At 34.2% G+C, this 22,010-nt stretch overlaps 1 protein-coding gene across 7 annotated transcripts in view; it reads right to left on the bottom strand.

Annotated features, from left to right (window-relative positions):
- Window positions 1-22,010, bottom strand: part of STK3 (serine/threonine kinase 3) — a 540,259-nt gene that overhangs the window by 324,913 nt on the left and 193,336 nt on the right. For all 7 annotated transcript variants that reach the window (XR_008917553.1, XM_056823277.1, XM_056823275.1 and 4 more), the window contains 2 exons: window positions 16,793-16,957; window positions 15,145-15,312 (listed from right to left, as the gene is read on the bottom strand). Coding sequence is in view for 6 of the 7 variants with exons in the window: in XM_056823277.1 (XP_056679255.1) it covers window positions 15,145-15,312; window positions 16,793-16,957 (333 nt within the window). In the remaining variant the exon portion in view is untranslated. The remainder of the gene's footprint in view (window positions 1-15,144; window positions 15,313-16,792; window positions 16,958-22,010) is intronic.

Here is a 22,010-nt window from a genome sequence, read left to right as displayed (position 1 = left end):
GCCTACTGGCAGCCTATTACCTTTGTGGCAGTGCCAACCGGCCTACAGCAAAACAGTGCACATGATAATTTCAACATGCATTCCCAAGTAACAAAATTGTGCTTTACATAAATACCACAGAACCTGAGCAAGATCCAGAAAAAGCAATGAAAATTTGCCCAAGCTTTCATGCTTGCCTATATCAATTGTATGTCATAACTAAAACAAAATAGAAAAGCATCTACATATGTCCAAGAACCTTGTGAAGTTAGATCATATAACGCTGGGAAAACGATTGCAACTTAAATCTGTGTATTTCTTGTTAACCACTGTAACAACTCACTAATAAAAATTAAGAAAAACTGTAGGTATCAAATGTACAAAAATTTACTAACTACATACAAGTCCTTAAAGACCATAATGCAACATAGTAACAAGAACATATGTTCAATGTAATCCAGAATTGTTATGTTAAATTACTTTTTCCTTTGATATCATTCATTTGATTACAAGAATTAAAAAGATTCACAAGCCTTCAAATTAAAACTGTGACCTTTGGTTTATAAGCAGTTACTGCAATGCTTATAAAGTCATTTCTGATCATTTATCCCTTACCTTTAATTACCTAGTACAACTATATATAATTATACTATTTAAATGATCCCAGATGTAATGAAGATGATTCCACTGATGTTGGAAAAAAATTATATAGAAAACTAAGTCAACACAATCAAATGTAATTAATCTCTAATCAATATGGTCTTTCAGAACAGCTGCACAAATTAAACTACTTTTCACAGGGGGATGGGGGATTTTGTCTTGTCTATTTTCATTTCTTTTAATATTTATGCTTCACATTAACTTTTAAAGTGCAAAGGTAGTATCTTTCTCAAAAAAAATTTAAATCTTTTAATGTTATAATACTTGAAATTACAGGTGCTATCTACAAAATAATGTTATCCTGAAATTAATTACATACTGTTTTTAGAGTTCTAATTTTGAAGCAATGGGTAATAAAAAAAATACTATAATCAATAGTTAATCCTTGTATTTGTTTTAAAGAAATAAATCTCGACAACAGTAATCTTAAAATATGTCTGATATCCACTAGCAAATAGTCTGAAGCTACTACTCAGAGGTCAAAACTAAGGATTCTTGACCACTAAATTAGAGAATAGATTCTGGGGGCAATACAGAAGAAATTATATGCCTCAATTTAAGTAAACATTATGCTAACTAGAAGACAGGGCTGTAAGCAATAATAGATGTTGTAAGTAATAATTATATTCATTATCTAAACACCATACACTATTAGCACTGAATTACTTTTAACTTTTTAGTCCATTTCATTGAATCCCACCGAAAATCATGATCCCCAACTTTCACCATTTATTTTATAAGGGAAAAATAAGCATTAGTAGCTGACCACCCATTGCTCCTCTTCTGCCACTTACTTTTTTCAATCAAGAAACCAAGAACTGCCAGGGTTTAGTATTGAGAACAAAAGAGTGTGTTTTTGGAAAAAGCAAGTATAAAAGATAAAGAATTTCCAAAAATAATGCAATTTACCAGTATCAAAATAAGGACTACATCAGAGATGTCAAGTACACATGTACAATGACTAGATACAGATTCAAGCAAGGGACAATTATGGATTCTGACAGTCAAAAACAGAAAATGTAATGAAGTGCAGAGCAAACCTACATCTATGAAAGCCAAAAGCAGCCCTAGAGAGAGAACAATTTTAATATTTTTTATCATGGTTTCTACTATGGCACTAAAGTAGATGCAAACATTGAAATTCCCTCCAATGATACAGATGAGGCAAAGGTTTAAAATTAACTATATATGAACAACAAACTATCCACTTTCCACTCTATCCATTTTGACTAAAATATTTGCTTTTCTCATATCAAAAGTAGAAAAAAAATTAAAAAGGAATGTTGTCTGAAGCTCATAAGCCATCCTTCTCCAAACAAATGGTTTCCCTATTATATACCTTTAAATAATTCATTCTACTCTAGCTTTTGTAGCCTTTAAAGTTCAATCTTTATATCAAACTACTCATAACATCAGATATTTTTATTGGCTTCTTCCTTTTAAATTTTCTTCTGAAAGTAGCTAAGCCTTTTTCAGAATCATCATTTGGAAAACAGTACAGAAACAGAAGAAATAAAAAAGATGTAAGCCAATTATCTTGTAAATGCCATCACAGATCCATCAGATTTCTCAGAAGTTGTGAGGTTCATACTAGCATTGCATCAAAAGCCCTTTGGAGGGAATAACTGCTACTATTTATGGGCTTCTTGGAAAAACTCTTAAAACCAAGGCTCTCTTCTACAAAGTTTCTAGGTACTCTCACAAACATATTTTGATCATTCATGAAACAAAGATTGTTTCAAAGATTGTCACTTGCCCTGCCAATCTGACAAGATAGTGGGAGGATCTGGCATACAAAAGCACTTTAGAAATTGTATACAGACCTTCACAAATATAAAGTATCTTTACTATCATTCATATTAAAATATTAGCTAGTTGTGTATTTATAAGAAATGTAATGAAGCACTTCTAAAACTTTACAGTCTACTTCTAGAAGAACTCTTTTCAGAATTAATTCCTATGAATTTTTTAAAAATTAAATATATGGTAATGATGGTGTATTTTGTTATAGAAATTTTTTATTTTAAAGATTTTAAAACAATTGTAAAGCTTTAAAACAGACCATCCCTATGAAACTTATCTCATATATTATTTTATTATTATTTTTATTTAAAACCCTTACCTTCCATCTTGGAGTCAATACTGTGTATTGGCTCCAAGGCAGAAGAGTGGTAAGGGCTAGGCAATGGGGGTCAAGTGACTTGCCCAGGGTCACACAGCTGGGAAGTGGCTAAGGCCAGATTTGAACCTAGGATCTCCTGTCTCTAGGCCTGGTTCTCAATCCACTGAGCTACCCAGCTGCCCCCTTATCTCATATATTATTGGTTACCATTCATTTTGGTAATCACGAAATGCCTTTACTTCCTTGTCACTTATCTTCTAATGTTATTTAAATTTTCTATTATTTACAATGATAAGATTGCATACATGGTTTTCCATCAAACATAAAAGTTTGAAATAGAGATAAATGTAAAAGCTCTTCTCATTTTTCAAAATCAACATCTTGTATAACTAGGTTTAAACATAAATTTTTCCTTCCCCAAATCCTACTCTGATGCTTTATCATGATATAAAGGCAACCCAGGGTTCTGAAAAGACTTTGCCAATAGGACACATCCCCTAGCAGTTCTAGTATGGAAAAAGCTGTGGTTGTGATGGTCCCAACAACAGACACGTATCTACCAGTCTCGAAAATCAGAGAGGTCACTTGATGAATTCTGGGTCGATAGAAACCCAAAGTCAGATTTCATCCACAGAAACAAAGAAATAAAATAACCAAAGAAAATTACAAAACAACCCATAACAATGTACAGCCTCCTCCTTTAGAGAAGTTTGTAGAGTGGGAGGATAGAGTATATAAAGACTGTTTCTAAATATTAATTTATTTGGTGGTATTCTACATGTGAGATACCTCTTTAGGAACCAATAAGATGTCATACTACCAAAGAAAACTGAATTATAGCAGTTTTGATATTTTTGTTATAAATGAAGCCATATGAGTTTCTACTTTGTGAAGATTACAGAAAAACAAGGTGGTAATTGTTGATAAGTGGGGTAAGTTCTGGGAAAATATATTCTCTTATATATACTTTTGCAGATGGTGTGAACAATTCCAAAAATTCTGGGAAGTAATGTTTAAGTCACTAAACTGGTTGGCCCAACAATACTACTCTTAAGGCACAATACTCAATGAGATCAAAGATAGAGGAAATGGATTCATAAGTACAAAAATATCTATACCAGCATTTTTTTTACTATGATGAAGAACTAGAAACAAAACAGATGCCCATAAATTGAAGAATGGCGAAACAAGTTATAATAATGAATGTAATGGGATATTATTATACCATAAGACAAAAGGAACAAATGTAGAGAAAGCTGGGAATATTTGTAAAAATTGAAGCAGCATGAAGAGAGTGAAACAAGGAGAATTTACCTAATGACTACAATAATGTAAAAAAAAAAATAACACAACTTTAAAGGACAAGAACTCTCATCAATGTAACCGCCAATCATGACTTCAAGAGACTGATGATGAAGCATGTTTGGTAGAGTGATTTATGGACTATAGACAGAGAAGATATGAATGTACTGATTTTCTTTTGCCTGGCTATACTTATTTATTTAAAAGGAAAGTTTCTATTTGGCCAGAGTAAGCTGTGATAAAGAAAAGTTGGTGGACAGTGAGTGGTACAATAACAAAGAAAGAGAATTAAAAACAATGTCAATGAAATATTTTTAAAATACATAAAAGAGAAGATAAGGAAATATTTTTAAAAGATACAGAAATGCAGATTGTTCAGGGACATTACACCACCACTAATGGAGAAGTCCATTACGTTCGATTATACCACAGTGTATTAGTCTCTGTGTATAATGTTTTCCTGGTTCTGCTCCTCTCGCTCTGCATCACTTCCTGGAGGTCGTTCCAGTCTCCATGGAATTCCTCCACTTTATTATTCCTTTTAGCACAATACTATTCCATCACCAACATATACCACAATTTGCTCAGCCATTCCCCAATTGATGAGCATCCCCTCATTTTCCAGTTTTTGGCCACCACAAAGAGCGCAGCTATGAATATTTTTGTACAAGTCTTTTTGTCCATTATCTCTTTGGGGTACAAACCCAGCAGTGCTATGGCTGGATCAAAGGGTAGATATTCTTTTGTCGCCCTTTGGGCATAGTTCCAAATTGCCCTCCAGAATGGTTGGATCAGTTCACAACTCCACCAGCAATGAATTAATGTCCCAACTTTGCCACATCCTCTCCAGCATTCATTACTTTCCTTTGCTGTTATGTTAGCCAATCTGCTAGGTGTGAGGTGATACCTCAGAGTTGTTTTTATTTGCATCTCTCTGATTATAAGAGATTTCGAACACTTCTTCATGTGCTTATTAATAGTTTGATTTCTTTATCTGAGAACTGCCTATCCATGTCCCTTGCCCATTTATCAATTGGAGAATGGCTTGATTTTTTGTACAGTTGATTTAGCTCTTTATAAATTTGAGTAATTAAACCTTTGTCAGAGGTTTCTATGAAGATTTTTTCCCAGTTTGTTGTTTCCCTTCTGATTTTAGTTACATTGGTTTTGTTTGTGCAAAAGCATTTTAATTTGATGTAGTCAAAATTATTTATTTTACATTTTGTGATTATTTCTATGTCTTGCTTGGTTTTAAAGTCTAAAAGGGAAGTTTCTAAGGATAATATTCTGAAAACAAAAATGTAAGTCATTCCAACGAGAAAGAAAAAGCAGTAGACAGATTGTGGTTCCATAAGAAATTGCCCAAAAAATGAACTTAAATTATAAAGTCAATTATGGAAAATAAAAGCAAAATAAGGCAAGTAAGTAAGGACAAATACAAAAGAATGGCATGATCTTATAAAATTAACCATACTGAAGCTTAGAACAAGCTGAGGCTGGCCAACGATGATTTTTTTAAAAAGGGAGGGGAAGAGGGTTGCAAAGAGAGGTGTTGGCAATTTAAAAAACAGTAAATTTTTTTTAAAGGTAGACTACTACTCATTGTGGATAATACAATAATAAGAACTGAATGAGAAAAGGCACAACTAATAATCAACTATTATACTTGTTTCTGGTTCTTTTAAAAAGAATAAACTGGAAATGATTTAACAAAATTACATAATGAATGAATCAGAAGAAAGCATTTGGTTGCCATTCGAAATACTATGACTTAGTAAACTACATACTGAGGTACTGGGGAAAAGCATATCAAAGTTGGTTGCAGAGCCCTTAGTATGCAAAATGATTGAGAAAAGAAGAGGTGCTATCAGACTAGAGAAGGGCAACTGCCTCTACTTTTTTAAAAGAGAAAAAGAGTATACTCAAAAAACGTTAAGCCAGGGAAACTAACTTTGCTTAGCAAAGTACATGGCAAATAGTAAGTACTCAATACATGTTTTCTGGCTGATTCCTATAAAAGTTCAAGAACATATAATTAAAGGAATGATGTATAAGCAATTTAAAAGGCAAGTGGCATTCACTAAAAGTCATAATGGCTAGTCTTGCCATAATAATTTCATTTTCTTTTTTTTGTTTGTTTGTTTTGATAAATAACAAAATGTCATTTAATTTTATTTAACCTGAACATAACACAATACACATTTAAAAAATCTATTGTATCACTCTACATCTAAAAACAATCTCTATCATTTTATTAGAATGAAGAGGAAAAATGGTCAATGCAATTATAAAGAGACCGTATCCATACTATGCTTGTGAATAAACTGCCCTTCCTAAATATTAAACCTATGAATTTTCATTTTTTGTTTTGCTCATCCTCGTGTATAATTTGGCTCGAAGTACTATGACCAAGGAGCAATTTTTTACTGAAGTGGAGACATTTTACAAGATGTCTTCCTCAACAACATTCTGGAGTGCTTCTAACACATGTAAACCTTTCAGAAACATCGGTGTTGCTTGACTGGTACCCTCTGATATGACTCAACTAGCCATTCTCATTTCATCCCAGCTAATTTCATTGTTCTATACTAATTTGTCATATCAATTTGATATAGGTAAGTATATAGAGAAAAATTGGGGAAGTCCTTTATTGGGATTGGCATGACCCAGAATAATTTCATTTTCTTTTTTGACAGAGTTAATAGGCAGGTAAAACAATAGAAATGCTGTACTACTGGCAAATATTCATTTGGCAAAGTATCTGATAAAGTACTTCATGCCATCCTTGTGTGTAAGAATAATATACGCTAAATGAGACCAGTTATGTGGATTCAGGATTTGTTAAAGACCAGCCCCATAGAGTAATAATTAGTAGATCGATGTCACCTTGGAAAGAAGTTTCTAGTAAACTGTCCCAGGGATCTGTCCTTGTGCATGTAGTGTTCAAAACTATTACTGAAATAAGGCGCCTATTTTTTAGGAAAAGAAAAACAAATTGGAGCACATCCAGAGGAAGAAAACTTGAAAAAGGAAGAGACTAAGATAATGTCATACAAAGATTTATAAAAGGAACTAAAGATGTTTATTTTAAAGATGGGAAGAATGTGTAACAGAGGCGCTTCTAAAATTACCTTACATTTATACATAGTTATTTGAATTTTTTCTCCTCTGTTAGAATGGAAATTCCTTCAGAGAAGAAACTGATTTTTGTCTTTCTTTTTGCCCAACTAACAGCACAAAGTAGGTGCTTAATAAATGCTTATTGACTGTAATCTGTTGGTTGATTTCAAGTAATTAAAGGGCTGCCATAGTGATCCTCCTTCAAGTAATCAACCTCTATCTCTCCTCTTCCTTTCACAGAAGTCAATCTCTTGGAAAGACTTATTTAAACTCATTGCCTCCATTTTTTCAACTCCCACTGAATTCTCAAACTCTTTAAAGCCTTCCTTCCCACTTCTTTCAACCAACATTACTCTTTCCAAGGCTACCATTGATCTCAAAAGTTAAAACTAAATGGCTTTTTTTCCCCAGCCTTTTCCCAATGTTCCTCTCTAAAGCTTCTGATACTAATGACCATCTTATCTCTAGGCTCCCATAGTAACCTCCTTTGTTGGACCCTTCATCTCCTGGTCACAAAGAACATTATCTAAAACTGTCCTGGGACCTTTTCTCTTCTCTCCTTTGGCTGTTCTTATCAATTCCCTTGGTTTCAATTATCATCTTCAGGCAATTTATCCAACAAGCATTTACTGATTATTTATTATGTATTACATAGCCATGCTAAATATTAGGGGTAAAAAGAAAAAGAAAAAAGTAATATCCTCTGCCTAAAGTGATTTAACATTCTATTTCAGAAGAAACAATGTGTATACAGAAATTAGTTAAAATATATAAGGTAAAAGTATGAAATTATACACAAAATTAAATACAAAATTATGTAATATTGAATATATATTGTATATAGTCAAAAGTTTGTTGAAATGCATTGAAAGATTCTTGGTACTTCCAAAATATCTTTAAGATAAAATAACAAAACCAAAAATATACCATTATTCACATTAGAGAAGACAGATTGGGGCAGACTCCAGTTCAATTCAATTTAATATAGATTTTTTAAGTATCTATTATGTGCCAGGTAATGGGGATATAAAGACATAAATGAAATAGTTCTCAACCTCAAAGGCTGTAACATTCTATTTGGGAGAAACAATATGGGTATATAAAATTAAATACAGAATATATACAAAATAATTTCTAGAGGGAGGGCATAGGTCCCATACAAAGGTAATTTGTTAAGAGAAGAATAGGGCTTAATGAGACAATAGTGAAAGGACAGATATGATATAGTGATAGAATAATAGGATAGAGCTGACATGCATAAGAAGGAATGAGGAATAGTAGCCAGGGTAAAGAGTTTTCTTCTTAGGCAGTCAGACTTAAAATAATGGTTCAATGGCTTCAACATGCCGGCTAAACCTTGTGAGGGTAGCCATCGGGTCGATGTCGACCCCTGGTGAACTAGGGCTTTGCTCACCCAGCATGTGAAGACTGCTTCAGCGGAACAGGCGGAAGAAACCAACAAGAAGTTTCAACGGCTGAGATGGCGATGCAGCAAGGCACTGTGGAGTGCTTAGGGTGTGATGGAGCACAAAAGACAACACGGCCATCCAATGCAGCTGAGGAAGTCTCCAGGTGTAACGACTTTTCATGCCAATGGACCCAGGCTTCCAACGCCGAGAGAGTGGGACTGTCTCTGTGCATCAACTTTTCCACTTAAATCTTCATGCACAGGTGTCTTTGTGCACAAAAACGCACAAAGACAATCGTCATCCTCGGTTCGAGAGACAACCAATAACAATGTTCAGGTACTCTGAGTAGAATTACTCAACAATAAGAAACATAACTTTTAGAGTGTCAATGATAATATTGATGTGATTATCAATTCCTAAAGGAAATATGAAAGAAAAGGTGGGACAGGAGGTAACACATACATGGCACCAGGCAGGATGAAGAATACCTGGTTATGTCTGATGGTCAAGACAGAGAGATTGGGGGACTAGATGCTTATAGGAGAGGAAAATGTGTTTAAGATTCTCACCCATCCAATCCCCATCTAAGTCAGTTCTATGCCAAGACTCATTCCAAAATGGAAAAGATGATCTCTCTTAGGGTCAAGGCCAGTGACCATCTTTCCAAAAGCCACTTTTTGACAATGTTATATTGTCTACATAGTTTTCTATGTTCCCATCTTTTAAACTATTCTATTCTCAAACTCATATCCAAAATGAGGTACAATCTGGCTCCAACCTCCAATTTCCAGCTTCATTTCACATTACTCCCCCAAACCCATTTTTCTTCCAAACTTAACTATTTGGAGGCATAAGCATCCTTTCATTTAACAGATTTGCATTCTTGGTTATCCCCACCTCTTCTTGTTTCCCCTACTACAACCTCACCTAACCAGTGTCCAAAGCTGATTGATCCTCCCTTCACAAAAATCCCCCACTTAAACAGTTTCTATTCACTCCAAAGCAACCACATAGTTCCACCTAGTTGAGGCTTTCATTACCTCTTATATGAACTATTACAAAAAAACTCCTAATAAGTCACCCTGTTCTTATTCTCTTATCTCCCATATTTCCTTCACATAGCTACCAAATTAATACCATTAAGGTATAAGTCAGATCTTGTTAGTACCCTGCTCAAAAATCTTTAGTGTCCCCAAACTTCTAGAATAAATAGGAATTCCTCAGGCAAGTATCTAAAGGTCTACAATCTACCATTCCAGATTTATTTCCATACCTATCTTTGTTTTAACCTTTCCTTCACTTATTCTACATTCTAGTCAAACTGATCTTTTACTCATTGATCACATTTGTCAGGATAGCTACCATATGAGGCAGCCTGGCCTAACGGATAGAGCACAGAAATGGTGCAGTGGCTAAAAGCCCTGGATTTGGGAGACAGGAAGGCCTGAGTTTAAATCCCACCTCAGACATTTCCTAGTTGTATAACCTAAGGTAAATCTCTTAACCTCTCAAAAAGTCAGTTCATCTCCTGCAAAATGGAGGTAATGTGAGCCTTTATCTCACAGCATTGCTGTGAAAATCAATGGGATAAAGCACTTTTCAAAACTGAAAATCACATTTAAATACTAGCTATAATTAATATATACAAAGGGCTTTGCAAACCTTCAAGTTTGGTAGATGATGATGATGATGATGATGATGATGATTAACAACACTCCCCCAACCCTGCCTTTCCATAGGCTATTCCCCTGGTCTGGAATATACATTCTCCTCACTTCCATCTCTTAGAAGTCCCCTAGCTTCAGGTGAGTTTAGGTACCACATACTAATCAAAGTCTTTCCAGATATTCCATTTTAAAAAAATTTTTTTGTTCAAAACCTTTTTCCATAGTATTACTATTTGCAATAGAGTGAACATTTAAAATTGATATTCCCAATCATATCCCTATCGAACCATGTGATCAATCATATGTTTTTCATCTGTGCTTCTACTCCCACAGTTCTTTCTCTGAATGTGGATAGTATTCTTTCTCATAAGCCCCACAGAATTGTCCTGGATCATTTCATTGCTGCTAGTAGAGAAGTCCATTACATTAAATTGTGCCATAATGTATCTATCTCTGTGTACAATGTTCTCCTGGTTCTGCTTCTTTCACTCTGCATCAGTTCCTGGAGGTCGTTCCAGTTCACAGGAATTCCTCCAGTTTATCATTCCTTTCAGCACAATAGTATTCCATCACTATTAGATACCATAATTTGTTCAGTTATTCCCCAATTGATGGATACACACCCCCATTTTCCATTTTTTTTTTTTGCTACTACAAAGACGGTAGCTATAAATGTTTTTGTAAAAGTATTTTCCCTATTATCTCTTTGGGGACCAAACCCAACAGTGGTATGGCTGGATATAAGGGATGTAAGAGCAGGCAGTCTTTTAAAGCCCTTTGCACATAAATCCAAATTGCCTTCCTGAAAGGTTGGATCAATTCACAAGTACACCAGCAATGCATTAGTGTCCCAATTTTGCCATATTCCTTCCAACATTTATTACTTTCTTTTGCTGTCATACTGGCTAATCTGCTAGGTGTGAGGTGATACCTCAGCATTGTTTTGATTTGCATTTCTCTAATTATGAGAGATTTAGAACACCTTTTCATGTATTTATTGATTATTTCTTTATCTGAAAACTGCCTATTCATGCCCTTTGCGCACTTATTAATTGGGGAATGGTTTGATTTTTTGTACAATTGATTTAGCTCCTTATAGATTTGAGATATTCAACCTCTGTCAGAGGTTTTTGTTATAAAGGTTTTTCCCCAATTTGTTGCTTCCCTTCTAATTTTGATTGCATTGGTTTTGTTTGTAAAAAAAAAAAAACTTTTTAATTTAATGTAATCAAAATTATTCATTTTCCATTTTGTAATATTCTCTATCTCTTGGTTGGTTTTGAATTCTTTCCTTTTCAATAGACCTGACAGGTATAGTATTATATGTTCACTTAATTTAATGATAGTTTCCTTTCATTCACCCATTCTGAATTTATCTTGGTGTAGGGTGTGAGATGTTGATCTAAACCTAATATCTCCCAAACTGTTTTCCAATTTTCCCAGCAGTTTTTGTTAAATAGTGGATTTTTCCCCCAAAGCTGAGATCTTTGGATTTATTGTACACTACCTTTCTGAGGACATTTGCATCAAGTCTATTCTATAGAGCCTCTCTTCTGTCTCTTAGCCAGTACCATATTGTTTTGATGACCACTACTTTAAAGTACAGTTTAAAATCCAGTACTGGTTGGCCCCTATCCTTCACTTTTCCCTTGATATTCTTGATCTTCTGTTCTTCCCAATGAACTTTGTTATAATTTTTTCTAATTCCGTAAAAATTTTTCTTGGTAGTTTGATAGGTATGGCTAGATATTCTATCATTAATGCTCTCTCTCCTTCAAATGGCCTTGTATTTATTTATCTGAGTACATATTGCACTACCCTTCCCCAAAAAAATACTCTGTCCTGGAGGACAAAAACTACTTTGTTATTACTTTTTTATCTCCAACATCTAGCAGAGTGCCCTTACATTTATGTTGAACTGAAGACTTCAGTTTGGTCTCAAAAGGCAGAACTAAAAGCAATGGATGAAGGCTGCAAAGAAGCAAATTTCTGCTTGGAAGAAACAATTTTCTAACAATTAGAACTACTCAAAAGCAGAATATGTTACCTTGAAGATTTTTAAATTGTCAAGTAGAGACTAAATGTCCACTTCTAGAAGGTTTTTAATTAAGATATTTGTTGGACCTTAAGTATTACAGCACAGCAGACAAAAAGGTGGTCTTAGAGTCAGGATGACCTGAATGCAAGTTTCACCTTTAATACATACTGGCTAAATGATCCTGGACAAATAGCTAAGTTTCTACTGCCCCAGGCAATTCCCAAAGACTATTAAATTATAGAGAGTGACAATCTACATTGATGAATGGAGTTTCCATACAAGTAATAACAGGGAATTTCCTACACTAATGAAATCACAGGTTTAGGCTCCTCTTCACTCCCGTCTCTTTCCCCCAACCCCCAGTTGGACTAGATAGCTTCTAAAGTTGTTTCCAATTCTAAGTTTCTAAAAATATCTTACAGTGATTGCCAAACAGGAAAGACCTCAAGTACAATTGAATTGGGAAGTAGGTAGAGAGAGGATACAATCTCTACCTTCCATCGTTATGTCACACATAAATACTCTATTTTCTGAAGGTTCTTCCCCCCCCCCCCAATCCCCCTTAAGTCTTATATGGTTGGGGGAAGAGGTGGAGGAAGCTTCTTAATTAGTCCTAGAAAATTTATAGAAATGAATTTCCTAATAAAATGATGAACCAAGCCATATATTATGAGGTTGGAAACATTCGCATTATATTGTTTTCTTGGCTATAGTCAATGAAATCTAACTTACAACAGAAATTTAACATCACATAAAATTATTTCTTGATTAGTCAGTCCTTGTCATATCTATTTTTCTACAATTCTGTCCTTCTCTATTCTTACAATCTGTTTTATGAATCCACATGGTTTCTTTCCAATCCATCCTGTCTACTATAACCCTCTTAACTAATGCCACCCTTGCAACCCCCACTGCCCACTGACAATATAGACTTTCTTTTTTCCTATTTACTCTTTTGGTAGTTTTTTTAATGCAACTAGAGCCACTAGAGGGCAACAAGCTCACAAGGATAAATATCCTCATTTAATAAAAATTAAGATATCCAGATACATGAAAAATATTTCAGCACTTATGCTTTATATTTTAGTAACACTCATCATACTTAAAAATACAAGATATACAAACAACAATTAATCTCAGAAAACAGATTACACAATTTTACTATGGATTAAAGAAAGTGATTCTTATTTTCTTGATAAGCAGTAGCCATAGAAATAAGCTTAATTATTATATGAAATAAATTTTATTATTTGCAGGGATGAAAAAGAAACTCTTAAGAATGTTTTTTTAATATCTTACATAATTTCTCCTCTTCTCACTTTAAATTGTCACCTTTCTTTGGAAGTATCTCTTAGAACACTGGGGAACTGGACCCACTCATAATAAACTTCTACCTATCTTTGAGAATCTCACCTCCTCCTCCTTTACTCTCTGGTCTCCCCCTCTCTGACTAAAGAACAGTCACCCAAATTTATATATATTAGAGGGTTTAATTAACAAGAATCTAGATTTCCTAAAAATTCTTCCACAAGAAGTACATGTTGTTAGATAGCGATGGTGTAAAAAATTTACACTAGTTTGTGCTCAAAAAAAAAAAAGGAAATCTATGTAACAATAAAACCTTGAATGAAATTATTTTACCTGAATTAGATTTTATCTGAAAGTAGATAGAATTAATTTTTGCTATGCTGTAACTTGTTGTATATTCTGGTATTTGAGGTGAGATGGCTGCTCTTTTATTCATGGGACATGGGTTATGTCTCAACAGAAACTAAATGAACATTTTAGAATAAATTATTACTATATGTAAAAAAAAAAAAAGAAGTACATGTTGTTCAAAAACTTTAAAGCAAGGAATTGTAATCTGGTGTTCATAAGTAAAAGGTAACTCCTGAATTGAGTGAAGAAATGAGGCCAGAAAAAGTTAAGAGACTTTCCCAAAATCTTATAGCAAAGTAAATAACTGTGTACACATATCTATGGGAGACATAGAGCAAGAAAAAAAGTTTTGCAAAGCACAAGATAAAGTATATTTACAGTAAGAATTTCCTTTCAATTTTCAGGGTTAAAAAAGGTAGTGGAAAGTGCTGCATTCCCAAAGTTTGGCTCTAAAATCTCCACAAAAGGCTTGGCAAAATACTACAGCCTGAAATAAATCTTAAAACATACAGCATTGTTTTATCCTCTATTCACTGACAGTTATGATAACGCCCTTTCAGAACTAAGAGGCCAGAGGAGACTAAAATAGGAAGCATACTGAAAGAAGTTGGAGCTACAAAAGTGAATGCTTGTGACTCTCTAATTTTTCCATCCTTATATTCATCTATAAAGGAATGAAATGCAACATGGCACAGTGGAAAGAATACTAGACTGAAAGGTCAGGAGAACTAGGTTTTTAGGTGCCAAACTTTCACTAAGTAGCTATTTCATGCTCAGTATATTACAATCTTAATTTCTTCATACATTAAAAAATATAAATTGGGCTTGCTAATCTTTTAAAGTCCTAAGATTTAACTCTATCTCTGTCATTCTTTGATAAGCCCTTCTTGCTTGATGTTTAAAAGTAAAGGGAATAAGTATTTCAGTTCCCATGGCTTGTTAAAGGACAGCTACAAGAAGGAAGTCATTAAACTATTAACCTTGACTGTTCTCCAAATTGGGAGCTGAGAGGGGAAGAAACATAGCCAGGGAAATATATTACTAATAGTTCATAAAAAGAATATTAAAGTATTCTCTATTTTTTCAAAAGATTTCTAATTGAGTAATTTATACCTTTTTAAAAATGTATTTATAGAGACATTACAATACTATAACACCAACATTTTACTAAATATGTAATTATCATACCCTCATTGGATGTATATCAGCATAAGGTGGCTTTCCTTCAGCCATTTCTATAGATGTGATACCAAGGGACCAGATGTCTGCCACACAGTTATAACCAATTTCTTGTATTACTTCAGGAGCCATCCAAAATGGAGTTCCAATAACCGTATTGCGTTTTGCCATTGTATCCTATAATAACATTACAATAAATTATTAGAATCTATACAGCATAGAAAAATAATATGTATCTAAATACATTCATATAAACGCTTTAACATGCCATTCATCATATTGATATTTACAACTACCTCATAGAATAAGATTTAAAGCTAAAAGGGACTTTTAAGGTAACCTACTACACATCCTTCATTTTACAGATGAAGAAACCAAGGCCCATGGAGGTAAAGTCACTTGCCCAAGGGCCTGCAAACAGTACAAATAGTCAAAATTCAAACCCTGACTCTAAAACCAACACTTTTTCCACATCTTCTTCTAAAATGATTAATCCTGAAATAAAGCCCTTCTCCACACATGTAATTATTGAAGAAGAAGCTAATCTACACTGTAAAAGGTTACAGTACAATAGTAACAAAGGCCAGGGAAATTACAGTAATATGTGCCTCTTTTCTAGAAAATTTAAGCATCCAAATGACAAAAATGTCATCATATCCCATCAGATGTAGATTTCCTAATCCAGGGGAAAAAAGAAAAAAAGCAAATAAGAGAGGTAGCAACATCAGAATTATAGCCTTTTCTCCTAAAAAAATTACTCTCTTCATTTGTTTCAGACAAGGTTGTGATATATATTGTTCAATATTTGTTTGCTTAAGGCTGATGGATACTTTTAGTTCCCAGGTCATATAAACATCATTTTAGAGATATTTAAAACAAAACACAATGTAAAAAATTCTAAAACCACATAACAATAGTAATAAAGAATAACAGACTTGTAAATAGACTTAGAAGTTATTTTACCTAATCCACAACCTTATTTATGAATCATGTCTTAAGTAGCCTCAAAAACCATTCAGGAAAGGCTGTCCATCACTTCTAATGACAGAAAATATAGATTTCACTATATACTTCACTATATAATTCAGATGGCAATATGTTCCATTTTGAAACAGTTCAAATTAAGTTTTATCAATTAAGATGAAAAATGTTTCTATATAATTTCTTCCTTAAAAGTAAAAATGCTTCATGATATCTCAAAAAATCAAGTCTAATTACTCTTTAACATGGTAGCCTTTAGAATACTTGAAAATAATTACCATGTCCTTCCAAAAACTTGCTTTCTTTTATCCTTCCAGAAGAAGCAAGGAGTAAATGATACAGTGAAAACAAACCAAAAAAAAAAATTTAAGGTCAACAAAGCTCGGTTTAAATATCAGCTCTGATACTTAATATTAGCTTGACCAGGATTTAGCCATTCCCTCCGAGCCTCAGTTTCTTTATTCATAAAATGGAGCTAAGAATATTTATACTTCCTACATCAAAAAGTTACTGTAAGGAGGCGACATTGAAAATTTGAAAACACTACAGAAATCTGAGTTACTGTCATATCAGTATGAAAGGTCTTACCCCAACCATTTACACAGATACCATGCTCATACAGAAAATAGTAGTTGTGTGGCAATCATCTATTTTACAAAGTCTCTATTATACTTACAGTTAATTGCCCAGCCACTCCAAAATCTGCTAATTTTGCATGTCCTTCTGTATTGAGGAGAATGTTTCCTGCCTTTATATCTCGATGTATTTTTCTCATGAAATGTAAATATTCAAGACCTTTCAAAGTAGATTTAAGAATAGTTGCAATTTCTTCTTCAGTTAACTGAAAACCAATAAAGAAAAATATTTTAACATCCCCCAAATTAGAAAAATTCTTATTAGAAAACTTCATTTATATTGACTTTTTTAAAAATTATAGGTCACAGGAAGAAGCAAATTATCCCCATGTCTTTCTTTTCTCCTCCCTATTATTTTATTCCTTACCATTCTCATTCCATATTAATTTGCTTTACTTTAAAAACCAGGTACAGAAAAAACACGTCTTATTAATTTTACTAATCAACCTATGAAATTACTCTCTAGTATACTGTTGATCCACCATTATCTAATACAAAAGGTGACCATAATGTAATTTTTCTCAGCTTATAATACAACTTTGAATGAACTTATATTTATTTATTTCATTTGATGCCTGTCATCTTCCTTATCTGTAAATAGAGGGCCATAATGGAATGGCAAGACAATAGGTTTTTATAAAAAGAAGCAAAACAGTATCATAAGTCTACTGAGGGCTTAAAAGAAGCATGAAGATTTTATCCAGAAGCTGTTGATCCTGCTTTGAGTAGGGATCATGGGAGAGAGAGAGAGAGAGAGATGCTTATAATACATTAATAAAAGAGCAACGCAATTATTGTATAACAATGTAAAGATTTGAGTTTTTTATGTTTTAGTTTGGGTGCTAAGTTTTTAACACATCTATTTTCAGTTCCACAACCTCAAATCATTTTTTTCCCCTCTTTATAACAGGAAAACTAGCTAATGAGAACCTAGTCCTTACAGGATGCTAGAATTTGATCTTTCATGTGCACATATTTCCCAACCTACTTCCCATTTAACACACAGAGGTTTGATGAAACTATGAGCAAGAGTGACTAGGAAGCTGATGTTTTGTGGTGTTAAAGAGTCATCTGGTAGGCTGTGGGCCCAGAGAAGTCCATGATTAAGAGATAAGCACTACTGAGTTTTCATACAAAGGCATCAATATGCTCCTCTTCTAATCCATTTATGTCCTAGCTTACTGTCAATTTTTATACAAGTATTGGGCTATCTTTTTTTGTGCAGTCTTAGACTGAATGATGGACTTTACTACTGATTGTCTCAGGATTTCTTGACTACTATTAAATTTGATGCCCTTTTTAGATTTTTCCTAGAGTACATGTGGGTGAAATGGCTCTTCCTCTCAACACTAGTACCTTAATTATTTCTTCTCTCTAGATTTCAATTCTAATTGCTTAAATCACTGTACTTGTCAATTATTCCCTGACTTTGCCTTTTACCTGCCTAAACTGAAGTCTCTTCAACTGTGGTAAAGTGAAAATATGGAGTCACTCTGGAGTCACAGGACTTGGTTCAAATCCTAACTCTGTTACTAGATAACTGTGTGACCTCGGGCAAATCACAGAATTCTTCTATGCTTTAGTTCTTCATGTGTAAAAAGAGAGGTGAGACTAGTTCATCTCTAAGATCTCTTTTAGCTGTAAATCTATGATTATATAATTCCTTTTCTTCTCTGGATTCTTGTACTTTCCCTGCCTTCTATTACAATCAAGTCAATATTCTCAATGCATAAAACATAGTCATTTTGCTCTTGGGGGATAAAACAGGGGGAAATCATGCAAATCTTTATGATAGAAGTAAAGGTATATTTTTTTTTATTTTAAGAAAATGATAAGCTAAACATTCAAAGAATTTTCTGAATTGAGATTTTAAGGAGACCTATTTCAATTCCCTTTCAGAGGATCACAGAAGTTAGGTAACATCATTGAAAGTCACCTTTCACTAGCAGCACTGTGACTAAAGAGATAAGGACTTAATTCTTCATACCGTGTTCTTTCTACTAATTACAAAATGTATATTAAAAAATTGTGGAAATATTACAGTACTACATAAACATCAGCTATTATTATATAACATTTTTATTCATTTGTAACTCTAAGTCTAAAACATGATATAGTAGAATAATCACAGATATTATATCTAAAATTAATATATCTCAGTTATTATTTTTTTTATTGTGGAAAGGAAATAAATAAAACAGGAAAAATGTTTGTATTAGTTTAACTTAGCAAGAGTAAGTAATGTTAGCACTAAGATTCAAATTTCTTTGGAATAGTTTTATTCAAACATTTATGTACTGAATTTATTGTAAAATCCTGAAACTACCCTTACCCAAAACTTTCCTGCAAAGAATTCCTTAGAGTAGATAAAGTTAGCATAGAATAGTGATAGAGTAATTGAGGGAAATTTATTATTTTGGGGAGAGTAGTAATTAGATTTAGTATATTGGTAACAATAATAAAAGTAACTGACCTTGGGAAGGTCACAACAAAAAAAGGGGATGATTGTGGAAAGGAAAACTGAAGCAAGTTCTGGGCTGTCTGCCACTGAGGCAAAACAAATAGAGGTTGGAATTTTAGAGAGAAGATATTGACAAGAATAATAGTTGGTAAGGGGAGGGGTACTTGGAGTGATAGTTGGTCTCCAGGCTCTCTCTTCCTGGCCCTTAGACTGGAAGGAGCCTCTATTTCTGTCTCTGGATAGAAGTTCCTCTGTTCCTGGATCTTTTCTAACTGTATGCTCTACCTGGATTCCTGTGATTGTGTCATCGCACAAAAGGATTTAAGGGGAGCAGTTTGAACTGTAAGGCCGGTCTTTAGGGCATCAGCCCGAAGAGACAGGCCCAACCAGCTCCAAAAGTCAGAACCTTTTCTTCCTCTTGCTGTCTACTGCTAAAGACTTTGAACTTAAGAAAGCTAGCATAGATTAGCTTAGACAGGAATAAAAGAAACCCTCCACCAGCCTTCGAGGCCTAGCCTCAGCTCAAAAGATGAGAGAGACTCAAATCCAATCTAGGGAAATCCTGATTCCCTCTTCCCTGATACCTCCCAAATCCAAACTTGTTATTAAATCCATCTTTATTTAAATAACCACAGTCTGATAAGAGGACTATCATTTCAAAGGGACATAGAGGGAGCTGAAACCAAGGACTGCCATTCAACCATAAATGGTCCTCACTGGCCCCCTGCTGGGCAACCTTGGTCTGGGAGGAGGCTTGTCCCTCAGGGGGGTCTGTGCTTACCTGCTCTGGGGTATTTTCAACATTCAATCAATAGAGAAGACATCCCCTCAGGCTATCATTGGTGGCCCATTTCTTGGTAACCTCAGTTTTCAAAGATAGCCTCTCAGCAGGGGTATCTCTCTCCTTTTACCTCATTGGCAGCCATATTCCCTCTCTCCCTTCAACTCCTCATTTCCCTGTCATAAAACCTTACCTCTTCAATCTTCAACATTCCCTATAATTGTTATATTATAAAGTTTATTAATAGAAAAGGTAGATAAGCATAAAGTTAAATCTCGCTGCCTTTCTCTAAGATCTCAAACCCCATGTGCCTAGCCTCTAAGTATCTTCTCCCATTACCTGTCTCTCTCCAGTCATTCATGCAAAAAGCCCCAGTCAGTTCCTGCCCCTTTTCTTTTATGGACTTACCAGAATGTAACTTTGGTATTTAGAGAATCTGGATCAACCAGCTGGCCCTCCAAGAGCGGGAGGAAATGTACTTCCCTTGACCCAATCCCCCTGTAATCCTTTAGGAGACCAGCTTCTAAATACCTTCTAGTCAAAAGTATACATAATATTGCATTTTCTAAGAGGACGTTACAATAGATTGAGATAAGAGGGAAATAAGAAAAAAATATAAAAAGTGATTGATAATCACACTGACAAAATGCCAATTGGGGGAAGTCTCCTTTGGCATAAGAGTTTACATTCAGAATCAGTATTTTCAACCCCCTTCAAGTCAGTTCATTATATCCCAAAGTTCATTCTGGATCTTTTGATGCAGTGTGTGGCTTCTACAGGCATCTTTTCAGCACCTTCTCCAAAAGGATCCACTTTCTTGATTCAGGAGGTTGGCAAGTTCCTTTTCCTGAAATTTCTCCAAAAATTTTTAAATCTTGTATTTTAGGATAATTACACAATCCTCCCTGTAGAGGGTGTTGACCAACACCAGAATAACCAGGGGATACATGGCTGAGTTATGAAGTGTATGAAACAATTGGCAAAAGAAAAACAACAAAAAACAAACCACCCCATAAAAATCCCAAATAAAAGAATAAAAATTAAATTCTATATAAAAATAATAAGTACAGAAATGATAAAAAAATTAAAATCCTATGTGTATATAATTCTGAGTAAAAAATAAACCTATAACAGGTTCTTAAATCACAGGCAAGGTCCAATTAAAGTGACTTATGACCCACAATCCTGTAGGACAATAACAGCAACACAACACTTTACCCAATTACAGTCAGGACAACAGAAAATTGCCACACTATAAGAGAGAAAGTACTATGTTTCAGCAGCAAATGGGAAAAATGATTCCCTGGTCTGATTTATTGTACATTCACTGTCAGGGATAGGGGGAGCCAGGATGATAGCCAAACTGAGGTAGCTGACTCAGAATATTGCACAAGGAGTGTGTTGGGTGGTACAAGGTGTCCTACATCTTAACATATGTCAAGCTTTGCAACCTCAAGTCTCACACGAGGTTCAAGTCCTTTTGTATTGTCTTAGAAGTTCAACAATCCTCCTGAGATTGGTTTGGTCCTTTTTGACCTCATGCTACTTGGCAATGTATACTGGTTCTGTTGTTCCCTTCTCCTGGAATCAGACACAATCATTAAACAAAGTCCAATAGCATTTATCAATAAATGGCAGGTTTCCATAGTCTAAAGCTTTTGGGGATGCATAGTTACTAGGGCTAATAGATATTGTAAACTTATACTGTAAAGTTTATCCTTCAAGTAAAAAACATTAATACTGATTTCATGTACTTCAAGTTTTACTAAGGATAGGAAAAAAAGAAGGAAAAAAATCAAATATTCCATTGTAAATATAAAGAAAAAAATAATAAAAAATCATTAATTCCATAGGGTACATTCAATGTGACAATGTGTTAGCCAAGGAGGGGCACAACACAAAGCTTGCTCACTAAAAAACAAGATTTATATCCCTCTTAACTTGGCCAGGATACACAGTGTGAGTGTACATAATTTTTTCACCAGGTAAAAAGCCTTTTAAAAACAGTAGTACAACA

Source organism: Monodelphis domestica, chromosome 3, assembly GCF_027887165.1.
Source record: "Monodelphis domestica isolate mMonDom1 chromosome 3, mMonDom1.pri, whole genome shotgun sequence".
Classification (NCBI taxonomy): domain Eukaryota; kingdom Metazoa; phylum Chordata; class Mammalia; order Didelphimorphia; family Didelphidae; genus Monodelphis; species Monodelphis domestica.
This window is presented reverse-complemented; position numbering and strand designations above follow the sequence as displayed.